The 22,971-nt window shown below is 46.7% G+C and overlaps 3 protein-coding genes across 4 annotated transcripts; 2 read left to right on the forward strand and 1 right to left on the reverse strand.

The window, feature by feature from the left end:
• Window positions 1-31: 31 nt before the first annotated feature.
• IK (IK cytokine) lies at window positions 32-12,376 on the forward strand. Its single transcript, XM_019965055.2, has 20 exons — window positions 32-189; window positions 753-819; window positions 2,902-2,994; window positions 3,515-3,574; window positions 4,593-4,760; window positions 4,985-5,099; window positions 5,568-5,638; window positions 5,731-5,777; window positions 6,844-7,007; window positions 7,890-7,998; window positions 8,351-8,390; window positions 8,552-8,771; window positions 9,010-9,028; window positions 9,489-9,567; window positions 9,854-9,934; window positions 10,466-10,523; window positions 11,519-11,607; window positions 11,789-11,897; window positions 12,069-12,103; window positions 12,188-12,376. Exons 1-20 carry the CDS (start codon window positions 174-176, stop codon window positions 12,213-12,215), a joined length of 1,668 nt encoding a protein of 555 aa, XP_019820614.1. The 5' UTR covers window positions 32-173; the 3' UTR covers window positions 12,216-12,376.
• A 2,279-nt stretch (window positions 12,377-14,655) lies between these two features.
• Window positions 14,656-19,593, forward strand: WDR55 (WD repeat domain 55). The gene is made up of 7 exons (XM_019965063.2): window positions 14,656-14,972; window positions 17,805-17,905; window positions 17,991-18,078; window positions 18,182-18,361; window positions 18,458-18,557; window positions 18,643-18,812; window positions 18,894-19,593. Exons 1-7 carry the CDS (start codon window positions 14,782-14,784, stop codon window positions 19,210-19,212), a joined length of 1,149 nt encoding a protein of 382 aa, XP_019820622.2. The 5' UTR covers window positions 14,656-14,781; the 3' UTR covers window positions 19,213-19,593.
• DND1 (DND microRNA-mediated repression inhibitor 1) lies at window positions 19,437-22,922 on the reverse strand. Of its 2 annotated transcripts, XM_019965064.2 has the most exons (4): window positions 22,611-22,922; window positions 22,391-22,508; window positions 21,522-21,983; window positions 19,437-20,380 (listed from the first exon to the last, which is right to left on the reverse strand). In XM_019965064.2, the coding sequence occupies exons 1-4, from the start codon at window positions 22,632-22,634 to the stop codon at window positions 19,917-19,919; spliced, it is 1,068 nt and encodes a 355-aa protein (XP_019820623.1). In that variant the 5' UTR covers window positions 22,635-22,922; the 3' UTR covers window positions 19,437-19,916. The 2 variants fall into 2 exon arrangements, with proteins under 2 accessions (XP_019820623.1, XP_070649818.1); XM_070793717.1 differs by having other exon boundaries at window positions 21,522-22,922.
• Window positions 22,923-22,971: the final 49 nt, after the last annotated feature.

The following is a 22,971-nucleotide window of genomic DNA, read 5'->3' on the forward strand; positions in this document are numbered from 1 at the left end:
AGCATTGCCAGTCAATTCCTGCTCTGATTTCTCCGCCCGCGGCCGAGACGGAAAAGCTGGGGCCCGAAAGGAATTGTGGGTGGTCTCCTGAGGTGCATTGTGGGGAGATTCCTGTAGCGCTGTGTTGTTACCGGATCATCGGTCGTCGTTGTGGTTGAAACACCGCGGACGAAATGCCAGAGCGAGATAGTAAGGCTTGGGTCATCTCTCCTTCTTTCCCCGCGGGACTCGGGACATTTGGCGTGTTATTTTGGCCTCAGAATTTAAGCTGTATGTGTTGGGGGTGGGGCGGAGTGGAGGCGGGCCGGGAGTGTGACGCTTGGAGCCTGGCGAAGCAGTTGGGCCCCGAACGAGGCCGGGAAACTCCAGATTGTCCCTAAATCTTGTTCTTGCCCCAGCCCACGACAGATAAGATTTATCTGTGAACCAACCCCAACCCGTCACTTAATTTTGTTATGTCAGTTTATCTTTTGCGTAGTATCTTAGATGTCATGTTCAGTATTTCTTGGCTGATCCTCCAGCCTGGTTTTAGGGGTCCCGTCCTCTGCGCTCCCGTAGCTCCTTGTGTTTTTCTGCTTCAGCATTTTTTACACTGTATTGTCATTGTCGCTGTTCTTGACTTTTTGCCTCACTAGATTGTGAGCAAGTTGACAGGGAAAGACATCTGTATTGTTCACTTCTGAATCCACAACTTTCGCACAGGACCTGACTCTAAAGAGATTTATTAAATTAATATAAATTCTTTTTGTTAGGCGAGCCATTCTCCAATCCCTTGGCTCCAGATGGCCACGATGTGGACGATCCTCACTCCTTCCACCAGTGAGTGTTTTAATATAGAACCATGGGAATGAGCTGGGAAATGAGCGAAGTGGTGGTGGTGATGGTGAAAGAATTCTGAATGTCTTGTCAGGAAGAATGGTCAGAGAATCATACCACTTGCCCTATTATCTCTGTGAACTTTAACTGGGTTAGGCCAACTGCATAAAAGTGTTAGAGGGGAAATAATGGCAGGGTGAGTGCTAATTTTTAAAAATTCATGTTTAATTTTGCGTTATTTAGGAATTAATTTTTGTATAGAATTAAAACTTCAGAATGAAGTCAGTGTTGTCTTTGATAACATACCCAATTTCAGTCCCTTTTTTAGAGGTAACCACTTTACCTTTTTTACACATATCTTTTTTTGCTACTGTTTTTAAAATGCATTTATACACATACATTTATATCTCAGTAAAATATATCATTGCCTTATGAGTTAAAATATTAAAATTAAGTTATGTTACATTGTGTGTATATAATTTTGCCATCTGATGATTTTCCCTTCTCAATATCTTGGTCCTTATTTTCATGGCAGTGACAAGGACTCCTTTTTTTTTTTTTTAAGTTTGTTTTTTGTCAGTTTAATTTGCAGATCTCTGGTACAGAATATAAGAGGGTAGAGGGAAAGTTTTTCCTACCCTACTTGTTACCTACATACTTGTTGGCATCAAGTATACTAATAGCCAGTCCTACTTGGTTCTTGTTCTGCCTCAGCAGCAACAGAGACCAACCCTCACCCTTAGTGTGATACTCAACTTCATCTTCCTCCCAGGCAAGATACCCTGCCTTCATCTTCCCTCACAGCCTGTCCTTTGGCTTTCTCTTAGCTCACGCCTTGTCTCATCAATGTCCCTCCAGGCATGAGCATGGGTCCCCAGACTACCTGGCAGGGAGAGGCACGTGAGGTTCATGTAGTAAGTGTCCAGGTGGCTGGAGCTGGACTCTGCCACACAGTACACACAGAAGTGATTGCATCCCGGTGCCACCAGCTGTGATGGCTGTGCATCCCCCACATAGGTTTCTAAAATGCTGGTGGATCAGGGTCAGGGCTCAGACCCCAGAATCCCATTGTTAGAACTCTGTAGTATGGGATAGCTGTGTCCTAGTGACCCCAAGTGGAAATGTAGTCAGCCCCGAAGTAGGGATGCATATCTCTGCTGAAGGACTCCCTTCTTGACCAAACTCTAGTTAGGCTTCTGCAGGGCTTATATTTTTTACCAGGTCTCCTGAACCCAGTTTTAGCAAAGAATTCTGTTAGGGTGTGGAGAATACCATCCATCCATCCATCCATCAATCAATGAGATCCAGTTATGCCTCTTGATAATCTAATCAAATTCGTCTTCCACTATACCTTTGATGTCTGAGTAATTTTCCATAAATTCCCTATTGTCTCTGTTGTATTCAGAGTTGAGTTTTGATCTCTATCCCCTTTTGCAATAGTCTTAATTCGTATTTTGGTAGTGTTGAAGAATCATTTTTGGGGAGACCTAGCAGGATTCTTTGCTACAGTGGGCTCAGCAGGCCAAGGAAAAGGCCTACTCTGAAGAGAATTCAAAGGAAACTTATTTGAGTTTGGTCATTGTATCAGTTAAAATTATATCTTATGCCATCAGTGCTATGTTCTCCACATTTGGGAAATACTGTCACAGTTTATTTATTAATAGTCTCCAGTGAGAGTTTAGGTTGTTCCCAAGTTTTTATTATTTTCAAAACTGTAATTAGATCTCTTTCACACACCTTATACACATAATGCCAGTAATTGACCAGGTTAAATACAGATGAATGGAGTTGCTGCATCATAGGATATTACACATTTAAATTTTAAGAAAGATACTGGCAGATTGTCCTCCTAGTTATCTGTGCTGATTTATATTCCTGTTGGTGATATGAGAATATCCACTTCCCAAATTCTCACTCATTCTTCATTTATCAAACTTTTTAATCATTAGCACTGATGCATTAAAAAGGGCATGTCTTTGTTTTAATTTCTATTTCCCTGATTTCTAGTAAAGTGAACCATATGTTTTACATATTCCTTTTCCAGTTCTCATTGGGTACTAATTTGTAAAAATTTTTGCCCTTTAGATCAAAACTCACTAATGAAGACTTCAGGAAACTTCTTATGACCCCAAGGGCTGCACCTACCTCTGCACCACCCTCTAAGTCACGTCACCATGAGTAAGTTCTGGGTTGATCCAGTCTGTGTCCTGACTATTTTCTATGGAAAATTTATTGAACTAGATGTCTTAGGAACTTGAAAGCCTTTTTTTTTTTTTTTTTGAAGTCCATGGTTTTGATTCTCTCCCTCTTGAGATTGAAGCTCCAGGAAAGACTGGGATGCTCTAGGGATCTCAGTTTTTCTCAGAGTATGTTCCACGGACCATTTGTTGGACCAACTAGAGTTGCTGCTGGTGCTTAAATAAGTAGATTTCTGGATCCATTCCAGCCCCACAGACTCAGATTCTAGGGCAGATATTTGGGTATATATTATTTTAGTAGTCCTTCAGATGGTTGTGATGCTTTCTAAAATTTGAAAAGGACTCACCTACAAATATTGACATGGATCTCTGCCTGATTAAAACTGACCGTTTTTGCTTTGGTCAGTATTCTAGGCTTTTCTTTAATCCTCAAGGGCACTTCTTGGGGTTTCTTGGGCTGTGGCAATATTTTGCTATCCGTGAATTTCTTTTTTTGCTAGGATGCCAAGGGAGTACAATGAGGATGAAGATCCAGCTGCACGAAGGAGAAAAAAGAAAAGGTAAAGGAAGGTGGAGGAGTGTTGGGTTTTGTGGTGGATGGTATTTGGGGGTAAGGAGTAGGGGCTAGTTAGGAGCCAAGAGATTGAGGTTTTCCTTTCTTGTCTTGAGGTTCTCTGCTTTCATAATGGAGAGGAATGATATTTAGAATGGCAGTTTATTTGGCAGTTTAGGGCTTTGGAGCCACCTTGTGGTGTTTTAATCTCATCTTTACCAGTTCTAGCTGGATATTCTTGGGCATTTTGCTCAGCGTCTCTAATCTTTAATATTCTCAGGGGTAGAATCAAGATAGTGATAATTTTTATTAGGTTGTCCTGAGGATCAACTGTGACAGTCCATGTAAACACTTAGTACCTTAGTACCAGTTCCTGGCATATAGTAACCATCCAGTCAATCTTGGTTGCCACCGTCATCATTGTCATTGCTATTATTTAGATGACACCAAGCTTCCTGGATCTTGAACTTTACTTTTTCTTCTCTTCTTGAGAAGGACTGGGAAGAAATGACCTATTTTCAGGTGAAATTTGGAAGGCGATAAAAATTCAGGTGACTTTCTGGTTGCCATATGGAAAAGTCTCATACCTGTAGAGACTCAGTGATATAGAGCTGGGTGATAATGAAGGATTCTGAAGTGACAGATGGAGTATACTGAGGTGGCTTTAGAACAGCATATCTGTGAGCTGGAAGAAGCTGTAGCTCTGCTTTTGAGGACTGTCACGAGGTGGCCAGGGACGTCCCTGGTGGTCCAGTGGCTAAGACTTTGCCCTCCCCATGCAGGGGGCCTGGGTTCAATCCCTGATCAGGGAACTAGATCCCACATGCCCAAGCGAAGATGGAAGATCCCTCGTGTCACAACTAAGATCTAGTGCAGACAAATAAATATTAAAAACAAAACAAAAAGAGGTGACCAGCAGTTCTGTCAGGACATATATGAGCTTTCAGCATGGAGAGTTGGATGAAGGTATAAAGAAACAGGCAGGAACAGGCTGAGCCTCACACATTTGCCTTCCCTGGTCACAGTTACTATGCCAAGCTTCGCCAACAAGAAATTGAGAGAGAGAGAGAACTAGCAGAGAAGTACCGGGACCGTGCCAAAGAACGGCGGGATGGCGTGAACAAAGATTATGAGGAAACGGAACTGATCAGCACCACGGCTAACTACAGGGCTGTGGGCCCCACTGCTGAGGCGTGAGTACTGAGCGGGCCAGGGCATGATTCTCAGCATTGCAGAGTCATACAGTGGCAGTATGAATTCTTCACATTTTCCTTGCTCTGGAAAGCCTTTTCCCCATACCAAGCCATTTCAAGAGGCACTTCCCGCCCACAAAGGATGGTTATTTTTTTTTCTAGGCTTCATTTTTCAAATTATTTATTCAAAGTCTAGTTCTTATGTGGTCTGTTTCATTCTCCAGGGACAAATCAGCTGCAGAGAAAAGAAGACAGTTGATCCAGGAGTCTAAATTCTTGGGTGGTGACATGGAACACACCCATTTGGTGAAAGGCTTGGATTTTGCTCTGCTTCAAAAGGTGAGCCTTGGTTGGTAGGTGGAGAGTAATACTGCCATGCTGAATGCTCTTATAAGGGCCTTTTTGGGTGACGAGGGAGGCTGCTCTTAGTTCAAACCATCTAAAAGGTCTCGCGGTGACCCTTCTGTAGGACTAGTTGCTATTTGTCCTTCAAGTCTCAGCTTCAGTTTTATCTTCTTGGGGAAGCAAACCTTCCCATATCACCTAGGTATGGTTGTCTCCCCACTCCTTACCTCCTACTACCTGCACACTTGTGTAGCTCTTCTGTTTTATTTATAGCAGTTACCACATTTTGTTGTTTAGTTGTTTAATTTGTCTGCATTTCTTTTTATAAGCCCCATTAAAGCAAGGACTATATTGTTTTCTTTAGTATTGAATTCTTAGTTCCTGGTACAGTGTGGCATAATGGTGTTCAGTAAAGATATGTAAAGTGAATAAATGGGTAAACCTTAAGTGCTTTCCTGTTAGGTACGAGCTGAAATTGCCAGCAAAGAGAAAGAGGAGGAAGAAATGATGGAAAAGCCCCAGAAGGAAACTAAGTAAGTAAGCATCAGGGAGAGCTTGAGAATTTAGAAAGGTGGGGCCAAACATAGGAACACATTTAGCAAGAATGCTCTTTCTGTCTTTTCAGGAAAGATGAGGATCCTGAAAATAAAATTGAATTTAAAACACGTTTGGGTGAGTATAGAATTTCTGCACTAGTGCCTCTGCATTCCAGATGACTTGTAGGGAATTTAGTGCTCTGGGCAGGGTAGGCTTCCCTTCTCCCTCAACCTACTTTTATCTCTTTTTTTGGTCCCCAAACCAGGTAGCTCCCACATACTACTACTCTTAATAGAACTCAGATGTGGACTTATTTACTTAATATATATTACTAATGTCCCCGGTAGTTATTTCGTATATATTACTAATGTCCCTGCGCTTCCCAGGTGGCGCTAGTGATAAAGAACCTGCCTGCCAATGCAGGAGATCCAAGAGATGCAGTTTCCATCCCTGGGTTGGGAAGATCCCCTGGAGGAGGGTGTGGCAACCCACTGCAGTATTCTTGCCTGGAAAATCCCATGGACAGAGGAGCCTGGCAGGCTACTGTCCATAGTATGGGTCGCAAAGAGTCAGATACGACTGAACCGACTTAGCACACTTGCACGCACTAATGTCCCCTCAGGCTGGATGCTCTCTCAGATTTGGGCTTATCCATTAAGGGAGGTAGCATGGTTGGTGATTAAAAACTCAGAATTTGGAAACCTGCATTTGAATCCTGTGGTGAAATCATGCAAGGCATGTGATTTGGGGTGCAACCAACAGTTTCTCAGCTCCTGCTTGTCCACTTGCAAAATGGGGTTAATATACCTCATGGGATTATTGGGACAAAGAGAAATAATATGTGTAACATGTCTTATTACATTGGACATGTAGTAGTGCTATTTTTCCCCATCTTCAGATCTTCATCAGTATTAGTGTAAACTTCATCCTCCTCCGTCACAGGGCCTAATACAATGCTAGGCACACAGTATTCAGAAGGCAGTGTAAGAAGGGTGGATAAGAGCTCAGACTTTGGAGTTAAATGGCCAGGGTCCCATTCTTTGTTCTGTCTCTTAGTAGCTCTAGGAGTGTAGTAGTCAGATGACTTAAGTGGTAGTAAATCACCTAACTCTCATACTTGGTATTCTTATCAGCTAAAAGTAAATTGCACCTGTTGTAGAAGGTTCTTATTGGCTACTTGCTTCTGTTTCTCTTTTTGTAGGCCGAAATGTTTACCGCATGCTCTTCAAGAGCAAAGCATATGAGCGGAATGAGCTGTTTCTTCCAGGCCGCATGGCCTATGTGGTAGACCTAGATGATGAGTACGCTGACACAGACATCCCCACTACTCTTATCCGCAGCAAAGCTGATTGCCCCACCATGGAGGTGAGTGACCCAAGTCCCAAGAGCCTGCCATGTGAGCCTCAAACCTGGTAATCAGCCTTGATGTTGCCCTGAGCCTCATCTACCACATTTAACCAAGTCCTGTCCACATTTTAACCTCCCAAATCTCAGTTGAATCCATTGACTTCTCTGTCTCCGCCAGTAACACAGTAACATTCCATTCTTAGCCATCATCTCTTGCTGAAACTATTAAAAGAGGCTCCTAATTAGTTTCCACACTTCCACTGTTTCCCTTTCAGTATTATATTTACTTTTATTATTATTGAGATGTAATTTACATACCATACAATTCACCCCTTTAAATTGTACAATTCAGTGGCTTTAGTATATTCATAGAATATACTGTGAATGTATAACTGGCATAAAAATCAATTTTAAAACATTCTCATAAAAACAAAAACATTTTCATCACCCTCAAAAAGAAACCCTGTACTATATGGCCATTACCACTTCTTGTGTCTTTCCATCCTTTTTTCTATTATTTTTATACATGACTAGAGTGATCATTCCACAACATGAATTTTGTTTCCTCACGGTTTAGAAGCTTTTGATGATTTCTTACCGTTAGGATAAAAAGCAAAATCTTTATCATGGCCTGTGAGGCCCTGTAACTCTGGCCTTTGCAGTCTGTTTTTACCACGCTTCCCTGTTCTCCAAACATCCTGGCTTTCTTGAATGTACTAGATTCACTTTTGACCCGGGCCTTTGTATGCTGTTTCATCTGTCCAGAATGTCCTTTGATAACACCTCCTCTACCTGTGTTCACCTAGTTAATTTTCACCCATTCTTCAGTTTGTTAAAGTAAATGAATGAATAAATGAAGAGTCCTGCTTAGTGGGATAACATTCTTCTTGGATTTTTCAGGCCCAGACCACACTGACTACAAATGACATTGTCATCAGCAAGCTCACCCAGATCCTTTCCTACCTGAGGCAGGGTACCCGCAACAAGAAGCTCAAAAAGAAAGATAAAGGTAACCTGGAGGGTTAGGGAGAGAAACCTTAGCCTTTGAGGGGCATTTGAGGATGGAACCAAGGTCTCCTGGAGCCTTCTGTTTCCAGAGCATTGGGAGGCTCCTGGGGACCAGAGAAAAATGGGAGCAATGAAGCATTAGGAAGGGGATAGTTACATCTAGGTTCTGTCTGCCTGACCCACCCAGGAAGCAGTGGTCAGTTTTGAGGCATTGGGAGGGGAAGTAGGGATAGCTTTTGTTGTCCCATCTTTTAAAAAGAAGATGTATAAAAGGGTATTGAGAGCTGGGGAGCATGGTGAGGCTGGGTGGAAATTAACTCAGGAGTGCTTTCATTACTCTCTTTATGTTACAGGGAAAATGGAAGAGAAGAAACCCCCGGAAGCTGACATGAAGTATGTATCCTAGCCCCTAACTCCTGATCTGAGGGAAGAAGGTCTTCTGGGTTTCCTGTCTTTGGCATTTGGGGGAGGCCTTGGTGTGAGAATCTGGAAAAATGGTTGGGGGAGATGGAAATATGTGTGACTTTGTCAGCTTGGGATCTCTGTTTTCCTAGTATATTTGAAGATATTGGGGATTATGTGCCCTCCACAACCAAGACTCCTCGAGACAAGGAGCGGGAGAGATACCGGGAACGGGAGCGTGATCGGGAGAGAGACAGAGACCGTGACAGAGAACGGGAGCGAGAACGAGACCGAGAGCGGGAGCGGGACCGAGAACGAGAAGAAGAGAAGAAGAGGCACAGCTACTTTGAGAAGCCAAAAGTGGACGATGAGGTGAGTGGGAGTCCCGGGCACCAGGTGGAGGGGCTGCCCATCTTTGTGGCTGCCCAACCAGGTATAGAACCCCCGTGAGTTATATAGGTGCCTCATGGCTCCATAGCAGCAACTGGGTCAACTAATCTGTTCTGGAAATGTGGGCAAGGGGTGGGGTAGCAAATTGTTTCAAACTTGGGGGAGAGATGAGTGGGCATGTTTTTGGTGACACTCACTTCAGTTTCTGTTTTCTTTCCAGCCCATGGATGTTGACAAAGGTGAGTTGTACCTGGGGCATCTTGCATTGGCTCTGGCAGTGCTGCTTTGTTCTGGACTGAGAGTCTGACTCAGATTTCAGAGCTGCCAAGGGTGGGACCGGGGAACTTCCTATTCTGGGTTCTCGAAAGATCCATGCCTTGCTTTATGGGGTAGATAGAAGATAAGTGTGGAATTCAGTCTTCCTGCACAATGGTAGGCCATATTTGTTTGATGTAATTCTCCCAGCTGTGGGGTTCTGAGGATGTGAGGCAGGTTGAGCGAAGGATATTCTGGGCACACGACTGCATCTCAAGCAGAGTAGCTCATTTTGAGTTGAAATGTGATTAAAACTTCTTTAGTTAAAGAATTCTGTTGCTTAAAAAAAATGTTCTTACAAAAAGCACAGGTGGGAAGTGTGTTGTAGGGAAGAGGTTGTAAATTCCTTATTTAAAAGTCTGAACAGAGTTCTCTTCTGCGCAGGACCTGGATCTGCCAAGGAGTTGATCAAGTCTATCAATGAAAAGTTTGCAGGATCTGCCGGCTGGGAAGGCACTGAATCATATCCTTTATTTCAGTGTGTTCGTGGGTTCTAGCAAACTGTTCTCTTTTCATTCCAACTCCACCTGCTTCCCCATAACCACCACCCCTCCCCACCCCCCACATGTCTTGCTCTTATCATTTCGTGCTGGATTTTGTCAAGGATGAAGTCATGATTTCCCCTTTTTCAAAGGACCCATTCACGTTCTAGCCCTCTTCTTAAAAGAGTTTTCATGTTGAGGCTTCTAGCCCTTCCTGCTTGAAGTTTTTCTGCTGTTGGTAGAATTATTTTCTTTAATGTAGCATATGCTGAAGAAGCCAGAGGACAAGAAGCAGCTGGGAGATTTCTTTGGCATGTCCAATAGCTATGCTGAGTGCTATCCAGCCACGTACGTGAGACTTTTTTTTCTTTTAATAATAATCGTCACATAGCTTTTTATTTATTTTTAATTAATTTTATTTTTGGCTATGCTGGGTCTTTTCTGCTGTGTGCGGGTCTTTTCTAGTTGTGATGAGCGGGGGCTACTCTCTAGTTGCAGTGGCGTTGCCTGTTGTGGAGCTCAGGCTCAATAGTTGGGACACGCAGACTTAGTTGCAGATCAGGGATTGAACCTGTTCCCCTGCACTGGTGGGTAGATTCCTAAGCACTGGACTACCAGGGCAGTCCCGAGACTCTATTGAAGAAGGTGGACTGGGATGATTGGAGAACAAGGTTGGGAGTAGTAGCAGTGAGGTGGAAATCTGACTTGCTGGAACCCAGGGGTACTTCTTACTGGATAAAGTATTCTGTTAGGCTCTGTGTGGGAGGCCTAGGAGGGATGGCTATTCCTAGGCATATAGTCTCTTAGTAGGTAGGTTTCTGAATGAAGCATAGGAGTCTGGAATTCCACCATCTCTTTTAAACTGTTGCTTCTTTTTAGGATGGATGACATGGCTGTGGACAGTGATGAGGAGGTGGATTATAGCAAAATGGACCAGGTGTGGAGCTGGAAGAATGGGTGGAGGCAGTTACTGTTTCACACATATCCCGTTTCCTCCTCCCAAAAGATCTGTCATTTCCTGAGGCTCATCTTCCATTAGCTGGAGTAGCAGGAGCAGTGGCATTGTGGATCTTGGGCAGTTTAACTGTTTTAAAGTGTCACTACAAAGCCAAATGAGATAGGGCCAAGAATATGTTTCTTTTTATTTTCTATAAAGTGCCAGGCTTTGACTTCTGTCTTAGGCAGTAAGCAGGCCTTTAGTGCACATGTAGAAAAGGGCAGAAGGAATTTCAGTTTTTAGAAAATAACTGTCAGGAGAAAAAGGAAAATAACTTGAGTTTTATTATAGCCAGGATTGATATTTTCCTCTAAGCTTTAAACAAAAGCACCAAACACCAATAAGGGTGAAGACGTAGCACCAAACACCAATAAGGGTGAAGACGTGTAATCTTTTTCCTTGTTCTCTCTGTACTTTTATGCTTAACAGCATGGTTTAATTCTGTTTTGGAGCCTTGCTTAACCCTGGCTCTGCCAGGTATTGGTGTTGTGACCATGTCAAATTATGTTACTGCTTATTTTTCAGTTTCCTCATTAGGAAAATGGAGAGAACTCTAAGTTCTCTCAGAAGAGTTTCTGAGAGAATTAAATAATGTACATGTTAAGTGTGCAGAATAATGCCTGGGCCATAGGAGTGAGTGAAGTGGTAGTCGCTCAGTTGTGCAACTCTTTGCGACCCCATGGACTATATAGTCCATGGAATTCTCCAGGCCAGAATACTAGAGTAGGTAGCCTTTCCCTTCTGCATTGGATCTTCCCAACCCATAGTAAGTACATAGTAAACACTTATTATTGTTTATTAAGGTAGGATTTATTAATGATAAAACCTGGGATTATGGGAGAGCCTGGGCTTTAATCAAGGGCTAAAATTTCATTTCCACTGACAACTCTTCTTTCCCTGCCCCCCCCCCCCCCCCCCATTCTGTCCTGCAACAGGGTAACAAGAAAGGTCCTTTAGGCCGCTGGGACTTTGACACCCAGGAGGAATATAGCGAGTATATGAACAACAAGGAGGCTTTGCCCAAGTGAGTCTTGGTACTAAATACAGCCAAGAGTGAGGAGAGGGATGGGGGGTGGTTAGAGGGCGTAGTCTGGCTGAAACATTACGAAATCAGTTCTCTGCTCATAGGTCCTCTGGGAACACCTTGGTACTTCTCTGTAATCTCTGATGCCTCCTTCCCTCAACTCCCCTTTTTTTCCCTTCAGAGCTGCATTCCAATATGGCATCAAGATGTCCGAAGGGCGGAAAACCAGGCGCTTCAAGGAAACCAATGACAAAGCAGAGCTTGATCGCCAGTGGAAAAAGATTAGTGCGGTAAGTGGGACTGTTTCTGGGTGGGAGGGCCTTAGCTGGGAAGACATACTTGCCCACAGATTCAGGAACCACTCAAGGGATTGGAGAGCCATGAAGTAGGAGAGAGGTCAGCCTTGGGTTTCAGGTGAGCTTAGAATGGCAGTCTGTCAACTATAACTGTTGTTCTTGCAGATCATTGAGAAGAGGAAGAAGATGGAAGCTGATGGGTGAGCAGCAGCATTTTTCCTTTGTGGGACTGGTGAGAATTGCTTAGTATATTGATCTTATGTTCATTTCTCCTTCTATTGCAGAGTTGAAGTGAAAAGACCAAAATACTAAAATCTCTGGTTCCAATTCCAAGAATAATCTCCACAAGGATTTACTCCCCACTGCTTGCTTTATACAATTCCAAAAAAAAGTTGAAAGATTTTTGTGTGTGTGTGAATGTATATAAATTTCATTGTATAATGTTTTGATCCCATTAAAGTTGGTTAACCTGCTGTCTTATCTTATGTATGTTGAGGGCCCAGGTACACCAAGAAGTCTACTAATCCCACTGATTGTATAAAAATCACATGGAAAAGGTCAGCTCAGTCCTGTGCTGAGCTGTGCTTCTGTTAATAGATTCCTAAGCAATATATATAGTAGCCTGGATACCCAGTGGAGAAGGGACAATTGACCCTCACTGATAGCCCAGAAAAACAAGGATGGTCTTAAATAGCAGACTCATCTGGGGACCTACTCTTAGGGTAGAGGTTCTCTGGGACTTAGGGTTAGCCCAATGGGCTGCCAGTCTGATCCCAAGGTTGTGCACAACTGGGCTCTAGGTGAAGGCACCTGATGAGAAACACTCCTGGGAAGAAAAAACCTTTCACAGATTTATGCCCTGCTGTGATCTTCAGTAATTCCAAGCAGAAATCACTGCTTACTGGGTTGGAGGGGAAGTGAGGAATCCCTCACTTGCGGAATCCCTGTCCTAGATAAGAGGGTGCCCTTCAACACACTGAACAGTTTGTCAAGGCCTAGGTGTGGGCTCTCCGGCCTTCAGCTCACTCCTTCACCACCCTTTTCTTCTTCTCAGCTTAACTGCCAGCACTTTGGTACTTGTCAACAAAGGTCACAATTTATTTCTGGCTGGTCCATAGCTGCCACTACCTTCCCAGAGGTACAACCTGAGGGCTTACAAGATCCAAGGAAAGCTACATGGCTACCTTAGCCATTGCCTTTGGTTACTTTCACCTTGAGAGAGTAAGGGTTTTTTGAGGAAGCCAGCTTTGTGCATGGCGTCTAGGAGGCTGAAATTGGGCTCTGTCTGCAATAACACCTAGATGGGTTAATTTCAGACAGTAAGTGATACCCTGATTTCATGGTTGTTGGCAGCAGTCACAATTAGGTAAAAGGTCACAGAAACCGACCTGGCTCAGATGAAGAGTGTTCTTGCCTGGAGAATCCCAGGGAAGGCGGAGCCTGGTGGGCTGCCATCTATGGGGTCGCAGAGTCTGATACGACTGAAGCGCCTTAGCAGTAGCAGCAGAGGGTCACTTAAGATCCAGACCTGGGGGTTGACTGCCAGTTTAAGTTTCTGCAAGTACCACCAAGCCTTCTGGAAGTAACCAGGTGGCCGCATCGTGAGGAACAAGGACTCACAAGACCATACAAGGGACTTGGAGCCTCGCTGAGGTCTCTAACCTCACTTCTTTCACCTCTTCTTAAGGGAGCTGGGTATCAGCATGTAAGATGTCTTAGAAGGCTTATACTGCAATGTGAGAACATTGTCCAGACAGGAGCCCATGCTCCTCCTCATCTGTCCCACAGTACAGAGTGCTCTCATCTTTGCGGAATCTTTGGTAATCAGAATGTCAACTGTTGTGCCAATTTTTCCTTTTCAGCAACTCCTTGCCCGCTCAGCACTACTGGCCCAGTCCCGCTGAGGGTCTGCAGCCAAACAGTAGAAACTGATGGGGCACAGTTGCTTTGGCTACGAGGATGTTCAGCATCCATCCGTGGCTGCAGCTTAAGTGTGAGTTGGCTGCCTGCTGTCAGGGACCCCCGTAAGTCAAATTCTTGCGGTGTGGGCTTTTGTCACTGATCAAACTGGTTGTGGCTCATCTTGGTCTTTTCACCGAGCCATGAATGACTGGCGTCCTCCTCTCCTCCCCTGAGGGCGGGCAGGCAGTCATCCTTACCTTTTGGGGGTGGTTGTTCACTCACTAGGTCGTGTCTGACTCTGAAACCCCATGGACTGCAGCACGTCAGGCTTCCCTGTCCTTCACTATCTCCTGAAGTTTGCTCAAATTCATGTCCATTGAATCTGTGATGTTACCTAACCATCTCATTCTCTGTCGCCCTCTTCTCCTTTTGCCTTCAATCTTTCCCAGTATCAGGGTCTTTTCCAGAGAGTCGACTCTTCGCATCAGATGGCCAAAGTATTGGAGCTTCAGCAACAGTTCTTCCAATGAATATTCAGGGTTGATTTCCTTTAAGATTGACTGGTTTGATATCCTTCATGTCCAAGGCACTCTCAAGTCTTCTCCAGCACAATTCAAAAGCATCAGTTCTTCCCGGCTTAGCCTTCCTTATGGCTGTCAGCCTGGATCAGGAAAACGCAGTTCCCATCTCCGGGTGAAGAGGCCAAGCAGGGGGTTGAGGGTTGTGCTGTATAGCCAGCCCAGCAACTCTCCATTGCAACGCATGGAAGTACCGGGCTTAAGCGGCCGAGCTCCTCCGTTCGTTTTCACTTACCAGCGAGTCTGGCTCCGCCTCTTCCGGGTTACGGAGAACGCCTAAACGCCACTTCCTGTCCAGCCCCTCAATCCTGAAGCGGTTGTCTGGGCCATTCCTACTTCTTTGTAGCTAGTTCTTGGGTTCACTTCCCGTTTCCTTCGCGGCTCAGGTCATCTGGTGCATGGACCGCATGTGTGAGGAGAGGGCCGCGGAGGATGGGAGCGACGAGGAGGATCCCGACGCCACGGAAGCCCCAGCCCGGATCCGGGACACTCCGGAAGATATCGTCTTGGAGGCTCCGGCTAGTGGGCTGGCGTTCCATCCGGCCCGCGACCTTTTGGCAGCGGGGGACGTGGACGGGGACGTGTTTGTGTAAGTGCAGGGCAGAGATGGGGGCGTGAAGAGTGTGGTGGGTCTAGGGCTGCTCAGTCTGGAAGCTCCTCAGGAATGGAGCTGGGATAAGGAAAGAAAGTTACGGGGAGATTAAGTTTACAAGACTTAAATCATGTCCAGTTCGTTTAATAACGTTCGGCTTTAAGCAGGTTACCACACAAATCTCTTAAAAGAACTGAAAGAGTGGCTGGAATGCCCTGACGGAGCCCGGAGAAGTAGCGGAACAACTAGGCCTTCAAGACACTTACTTCCCACCGAAATATGTATTGATTCTGAAACAGGACCAGCTGGGCCCCCTGCTTTCCCTTCTTGCCCATTTTAACTGATTTTTTAAAAACACAGATCCGACCCCTTCACTTCCTTGATTAAAACCCTTCAATAGTTTACCTTTGTTTTTAGGATTCAGATTCCTTAATCTGGTTAAGGGCCTTGACCTTCTGGCCCTTGTTCAGTTTTTTTGCTTTCTGTGCTTATTCATTGTTACCTTTTAAAAAATGCACCTTGTGGAGAAGGAAATGGCAACCCACTCCAGTGTTCTTGCCTGGAGAATCCCAGGGACGGCGGAGCCTGGTGGGCTGCCGTCTATGGGATCACACAGAGTCGGACACGACTAAAGTGACTTAGCAGCAGTAGCAGCAGCATTACTGATTTCACTTGAATTTGCACATTGTTTTACATTTTACAAAATGCATTCACCTTCTTTAGCTTATTTGACTTAACTTACTTGAATAAAGCTGCTTCAAATAAAAAAATATATATATAAATAAATAAATAAAAAATGCACCTTGAAGGCTCAGCTCCTTTGCACATTATCATTCTGTCTGGAATTTCCCTCTTGAACCTATTGTCCCAGAGTTCTCAGCATCTCCTCACTCTTCCAAGGTGGTGCAGACTAAATTAGATTATCAGTTAGATGCTGCCTTGGCACCAGATACCTTTTGCTCCTAAACTGCATAATGATGTGTAATTTGTGTAATAATTTGAATGCTTTCTCCTCCACTAAAAAAAAAAAATTTAACTTTTTTGACCTCGCCCCACAGGAAAAATACCTTTTATGTTTTGTGTGGTGCACTTTGATATTTTCTGGTTTATTTTATCCTATTGTAATCGTGGGCATACAGAAAATACTGACTCACTAATGGGTCACGACTAGAGTTTGAAATACAGTGTTCTGGAGTGTATAATCTGTAGTCTGTTTAGTTCTCATTATGTCTGCTGCTTCTAGCCCAGGGTGAGTGCTCAACACATGTTTGCTTTTTGAATAAAAAATATAAGCTGGAAGCAGTGAAAAATCATTGAAGGCCCTAACCAGGAGAGTTGTTCTATCAGATTTACTTAATGGATTTAAATCCCAAACCCCTCATTAGCTACAGTGTCCTTGGGCAAGTTAAATTTTTTTTTTTTTAATCTTTGCAAGTGGGAACAAGGGGTAATTCCCTGGTGGTCCAGTGGTTAGGACTTGCTGCTTTCACTGCCAGGGTCCCAGTTTCCATCCCTGATTGGGGAACTAAGATTTCGCTAGCTGAGTGGCACAGCCAGAAAAAAACAAAATAACAGTAATACTTATTTTGTAAAGAGGTTTACTATTTCTGTCCATGTTTACAGTGTCAGGTACTTGGGAGTCACCTTTCTTCATACCCCTCATGTCTTCTGTTTATCTCCTCTTCCTACCCTCAGCCACTGCCTTCTGGAGGCCTTGAAGTTAACTCATGACCATTCCAGAGAGGTTCCTTTTGCCCAAAGAATTCAATTCAGACTTCTATTTGGCCTGCATGATTGTTTTAAGCCCAGTTCAGCTCATCTTTCAAGATATAGCCATACCTCTCTTGCCACTTGAACTCTCCTCATCCCTTTTTTCTGCCTTGGGAAGGACATCAGCATCTATCTCCAATATCTGCCCCTTGTTCTCTGCCAGGTGAACTACTTATTCTTCATGATCCAACTCAGGTGTCATCAACGTGGTTAGCTTTCCAAGACTCTCTTCCCTTCCAAGGCATTCATTCAGTTTGTGAATATTTATTAAGCAGCTTTTTCATGTTAGGCACTGGGACAGAACATTTATTGGACCCTTTTTGAAAATCTGCTGAGGCAGGCACTGTGGATAATCTCTGGACAGGTACTTGCCTCAAAGCTGAGCTTACAGGCTGGTACCTCTCTGTTCTCTCTGCCTTTTCATCCTACCACTATTTCAGCATGTGGTCACAATGTACTATAATTAATTGTGGCTTCTCTTAGCTCCCCTGGGCTTCAATGGTGGCTTAGACTGTGAAGAATATGTCTGCAGTGCAGGAGACTTGGGTTTGATCCCTGGGTGAGAAAGATCCTGGAGAAGGGAATGGGTACCCACTCCATTATTCTTGCCTGGAGAATTCCATGGACAGAGGAACCTGGTGGGCTACACTCCATGGGATCGTGGGGTTGTAGACGACTGAGTAACTAACACTTTCACACTTAGCTCCATAGACCTGGAGTGCAAGTTCTCTGTCTTTATTAATCTTTACATTTCCAACCTCTGGCCTGTTCTTCTGTTGTTAGTTTTGGACTTCCAGAGTGATTCATACCTAATCTTTCTCCAGGCTAGGGTTTCCAATGATGAAGAGGGATGGGGGTTGGATGAGGTCCCAAAACATACATTGAGTGAAAAAAAGATCTAACATTTGAAGCTCACTGAAAATGGGAGAATGGGATGGTATGCTCCTTGGGCTTGGAGGTGTACAATGAGTAACTCCTAGGTAGATTGAAAGTTGGCTAGTTGGTCCTACACTGCCAGGTGAGGTCTGGGGTCATTCATTGTTCTTCTGTTCTCCCCAGCTTTTCCTACTCCTGCCAAGAGGGAGAAACCAAGGAGCTCTGGTCCTCAGGTCACCACCTCAAGTCCTGTCGAGCCGTTGTCTTCTCTGAAGATGGGCAGAGTGAGTATTAGGGAAGACCGCCAGCAATGTGGTGGTGGGAAGGGAGCAATGAACAGTACCATGACCTGGGCATTTCCCCCACCAGAACTTGTTACTGTCTCCAAGGACAAAGCCATCCATTTTCTAGATGTGGAGCTGGGCCGACTGGAAAGACGCATTTCCAAGGCTCATGGGTAAGGGGAAGCCTATTGTGTTTTGAGATAAAGGGTAAGAATTGATCAGTACATCCCTACTGGGACAGAGGTGCTCCAGGAAATTCTGTATCTATGTCTCTAGTGCCCCCATCAACAGTCTGCTGCTGGTGGATGAGAATGTTCTGGCCACTGGGGATGATACAGGTGGCATCCGCCTCTGGGACCAAAGGAAGGAGGGCCCCTTAATGGATATGCGGCAGCATGAGGAGTACATTGCTGACATGGCTCTGGATCCCGACAAGAAACTGCTGCTGACAGCCAGGTACAGCCCCAAAGCTGTGTCCCACCCTTCTCCTGTATCACACGCCTCCCTCAGTGAGTGCCTCCAGCCAGTCCTGCTGCTGTGCTCTCTTTACAGTGGAGATGGCTGCCTCGGTGTCTTCAACATCAAGCGACGCCGGTTTGAGTTGCTCTCTGAGCCCCAGTCTGGAGACCTCACCTCTGTTACACTTATGAAAGTACAACTGGGTTGGGTGGGATGAAGGTGTGAGGGACTTGATCTGATGTGGCTCCACAAACCTGTTTTGCCCTGTTTCCCTGCAGTATGGGAGGAAGGTGGCATGTGGCTCCAGTGAAGGTACCATCTACCTCTTCAACTGGGATGGCTTTGGGGCCACAAGTGACCGCTTTGCCTTGAGAGCCGAGTCCATTGACTGCATGGTTCCAGTGACAGAGAGTCTGCTGTGTGCTGGCTCTACTGATGGAGTCATCAGGTGAGAGAAACCAGATGGCCTTCAAGTCATAGGAAGGGCAGACCTAACCAACCCATACCCAACACTTTTCTTTCTGCCTAGGGCTGTCAACATCCTGCCGAACCGAGTGGTAGGCAGTGTGGGCCAGCATGCTGAGGAGCCTGTAGAGAACCTAGCTCTCTCCCACTGCGGCTGTTTCCTGGCCAGCAGTGGCCATGACCAGCGACTCAAGTTTTGGGACATGGCCCAGCTGCGGGCTCTGGTGGTGGATGACTACCGCCGACGCAAGAAAAAGGGAGGACCACTGCGGGCACTGAGCAGCAAGGCCTGGAGCACTGATGACTTCTTTGCAGGACTGAGGGAAGAGGGAGAGGATGCCAAAACTCTGGAGGAGGAGGAGAGTGAGGATGACAGTGACTGAAGGGATGAGCTGAACCTCAGGATGGGTTCTCAGTGGACAAAAGTCTTGTTTTCTGGGTTGGATCCCTAGAGAGGCTGGGAATTGAAATTATCCTTTTGTGCAGCACAAGAAGATGCTCAGGATCAGCACACTGCTGTGAGGAAGTACTGGCTTTGTAGCAGCTGCTCACTCCACCAGTGTAAGACAAAGCCCACAGTTGGGGCAAGACAGCACAGACACAGGTATACACCAACCAGGGGTTTAATATAAATACAACCAGCATAGAAGAATTCAAAACTACACATACACCAAAACCATAACCAAGTGGTGGGGGCAAAGGCAGATGTTTGACCCTTTGGTTCCACCAGCCCTCAAATAAAAACTTCAACAAAGAAGACAAAACAGGGAAATAAGAAACAAAGATTCATACTAAACTGTGGGAGGAGGAGAGAGGGTATGTGTGTGTGTGTGTGTGTGTGTATGTGTGTGTGACATAGAACACCTTGGGGTCCAATGAAACCCCAGAATGGGAGAAGGGAAGTTCCCTCACCACAACTTTGGCCAAACCTGAGCTGCCCCCAGGTGTTCTGGGGCCCTGCCCCAGCTGGGAGGCTGTGTCAAGTCTAGGGCAGGGCCTATGCTCCTCCCCTTCTTGGAGTCAGATAGTGGCTGCCCAGGCCTGCTGGGCTGGGTGCAGACAAAGGCTCCCTGTGGAGAGGATAAGGTCACTGTTGAACCATGGTACCTCCTGCCTCAGCCCCAGTAGACCAAAGGAGGCTGGCCCTAGACTCACTCATTGCTTCCAGCAGCCGTGCAGATACTGCATCCTTAGCCACCTCATGCCCATCCTGCCCATCTGGGGTCAGCACAACCCAGATGAGGCCACTGAAGGGCACCGGATGCCCGGGGATCACCACCTGGTACCAGAAGCGGTGCCAGCCAGCAGGGCTTGTGCCCAAACACTTGGTGAGGAACACTGGGCTGCCCAGCTTCATCCGTTGGCACAGCAGCTGCAAGGCAACCTGAGACCCTTGGAACTCGAGCCCCTGGTCCCTGGCCAGGGCTAATCGGTTGCCCTCAGGCTGTAGGCACTGTAGCGAGGTACCCATGAGCTGCTGGCGGAGTCGCTGCTTCAGGTCTGGCTTAAGCCACTCCACAGCCACCTGTTCTCCACAGAGGTGGGACTGCCCTGCAGGAAAAAGACAAACAGGGTAGGTCTAAGCCCCGGGCCTAAACTCCCAGACTCAGTCCTTCGGAGTCACATCTTTTTAATCTGTTCGTTGGTCAGTCATGTCCAACTCTTTGTGACCTCATGGCGTGTAGCCCACCAGGCTCCTCTGTCCACAGAATTCTCCAGGCAAAGATACTGGAGTGGGTTGCCATTTCCTTCTCCAGGGAATCTTCCCGACCCAGGAATAGAACCTGGGTCTCCTGCACTTCAGGCAGATTCTTTACTATCTGAGCCACCAGGGAAGCCCCTGGAGTCACATAAGCCTATTTAATTTCTAACCTTCCCATTTCCTGGTGGTGGTACCCAAGTGTGCATGTGTGTATGCTTGGTTGTGTCTGGTTCTTTGCAACCCCACTGACTGTAGTCCAGCAGGCTCCTCTGTCCAAGGGATTTCCCAGGCAATACTGGAGTGGTGGTCATTTCCTCCTCCAGGGGATCTTGCTGAACCAGGGATCAAACTCCTGTCTCTTGTGTCTCCCACACTGGCAGTTGGATTCTTATACCACTGAGCCACCAGGGAAGCCTGTGACCCCAGGCAACTTAAAGTTAAATAACTTCTCCAGGCTTCACTGTGTTTATTTACAAAGGGACCTAATAACTGCTACCTTCTAAGTTCCCTTGGGGTACTGGTTGATGGCAGGCTTTGCCTACCTCATAACCATCATAATAGCTAAACTTTACCATGAATACTTGCCAAGAACTTGCCAAGAACAAAAGAATGTGCTAAAAGCTGTTTAATTATTCTCAGTCTCAGGAAGCAGGTTCTACAATGTGTAAAAGGTAAGCTCAGTTGATTGCCTCCGGCAAGTCAATTTTTCTTAAACCAGTCTCCAATCTCAAGAGGGCCAACGTTTTGTTTCATTACCGTGAGGAGGGTTAAGTCAGGAAATAATGCATGGAAAGTGTTACGTTTAGGTCACTGATAGCTGGTAGGACCAGTAAAAATATAAAAACGTGAGGCCAAGTAGTCTGTCTCAAATTTGACCCTAAGCTCTAGCCTCTTTAACCCGCTTTTTGAACTATGCTGACCTGTACAGGTAAAGTGCCCGGCATAGTGTTTGCTCCCAACCAATCGGTCCCCCGCGGTCTCCAGTCCTACCTTCCACCAGGGCCTTTTTGGCCATGGCTGCGGCCCGGTGCGAGCTGAACTTGAGCAGTGCTATCTGTGCGGGCGTCGGCCCGGGGCTAGGCAGCAGCAGCGCCTCCTGCAGGCCGGGTCCCAGCGGCTGCAGCGCGCGGAGTAGCGCGCGGTGGCTCAGGCCCGGCGGCAGCCCGTCCACGCTCAGCTCGCACTTCTCGGTGCTGCGGCACACGAGCAGCGGGCAGGACGGCCGCAGCAGGTGGTTGTGCAGCGTGGCGATGGCGGCTTGGGCGCCGCGCCGCGAGCTGTAGCGGGCGTAAGCGAAGCCGCGGTTCAGGCCGCTGAAGGTCATCATCAGACGAAACTCGTAGAGGCGGCCCACGCGCTGGAACAGTGGAATCAGCTGGTGCTCGTACACGTCCTGGGGCAGCCGCCCGATAAACACCTCCGACCCGGCCGGCGGCGGGCTGCCCACCCATCCTGGGAGAAGAGGGTGGAGAAGGGCACCGTCATCCAACCGGATAGTTCCTGGGTCGGGGTCCAGGGACCGAGCGCGTGAGGGAGTACGTGTGCACACGTTTGTGAAATGGGTAAAACACCCGTAATCCTCCGGGTCGTCGGCATAATCGAGTGACTGAATTACCAATGGGACTGGCATTTTAAGACTAGACTTGCTCCCTTCCTCGAGGGGGCGGGTGGGTGGGAAGGCACAGATTATAAATTTCATCTGCTTGGGCTGGGGAGTGCGTGTAACGGGTAGCTTGGGGTTTCCTACTCAACTCCGAGTGGAGCCTCGGGGTAGGCCCCTCCCTCCCCTGAACGCGGCGAGTCGGGGCCGTAGAGGCTGGCTTAGCCCCCTAGCAGGCATACGGCTGGTAAGACCTTACCTGGGGGTGGCCCGCCATACTTTCTCTGCCCGTTCACCTGCACCAGCCGGATGCCCGTCTCCCTGACCCACGCCTCCAACGCCGCCTTGTTTTCGGGATTCACCCTCTCACACCACAGCTGAGGGGAAAAGGGTGGGTTGGAATGGCGGACTGCCGCGCCCGTCCCCGTCTCGCCAGTGATGCCCAGGGTTCATGGACTTTCTGGTAGCCAACCACTTACCTCACATTCGCGTTTGGACTGCATGGCTTCCCAGCTGGCTCACTCGTACCCCCTTTATAATCTTCTTATCTGCCTATCTGGAAGCTTCCCTACCCCACTACCCCCCAAGCTCTCATTGGCTCTGAGCACGACCCCGCCCACCAAGGGGGTGGGGTATCCGCCGAACTTGCGCCGCTCGAACCTCGCACCCGCAGGTGAAAGCTAGAGACCCTAGCGAGTGGGTCTGCAGACAGCTCCACCTCTTCAAAAATGGCTTGCAGACTGGCAGGATGGAGGCAACATACAGGTGAGGACGTCCGGGACACCCTCCACCCTGCAGAAGAGCCCATGGGGGCTACTGTTAAGTGTCTCTCCCCATTTT

This window comes from Bos indicus, chromosome 7 (assembly GCF_029378745.1).
Source record: "Bos indicus isolate NIAB-ARS_2022 breed Sahiwal x Tharparkar chromosome 7, NIAB-ARS_B.indTharparkar_mat_pri_1.0, whole genome shotgun sequence".
Taxonomy (NCBI): domain Eukaryota; kingdom Metazoa; phylum Chordata; class Mammalia; order Artiodactyla; family Bovidae; genus Bos; species Bos indicus.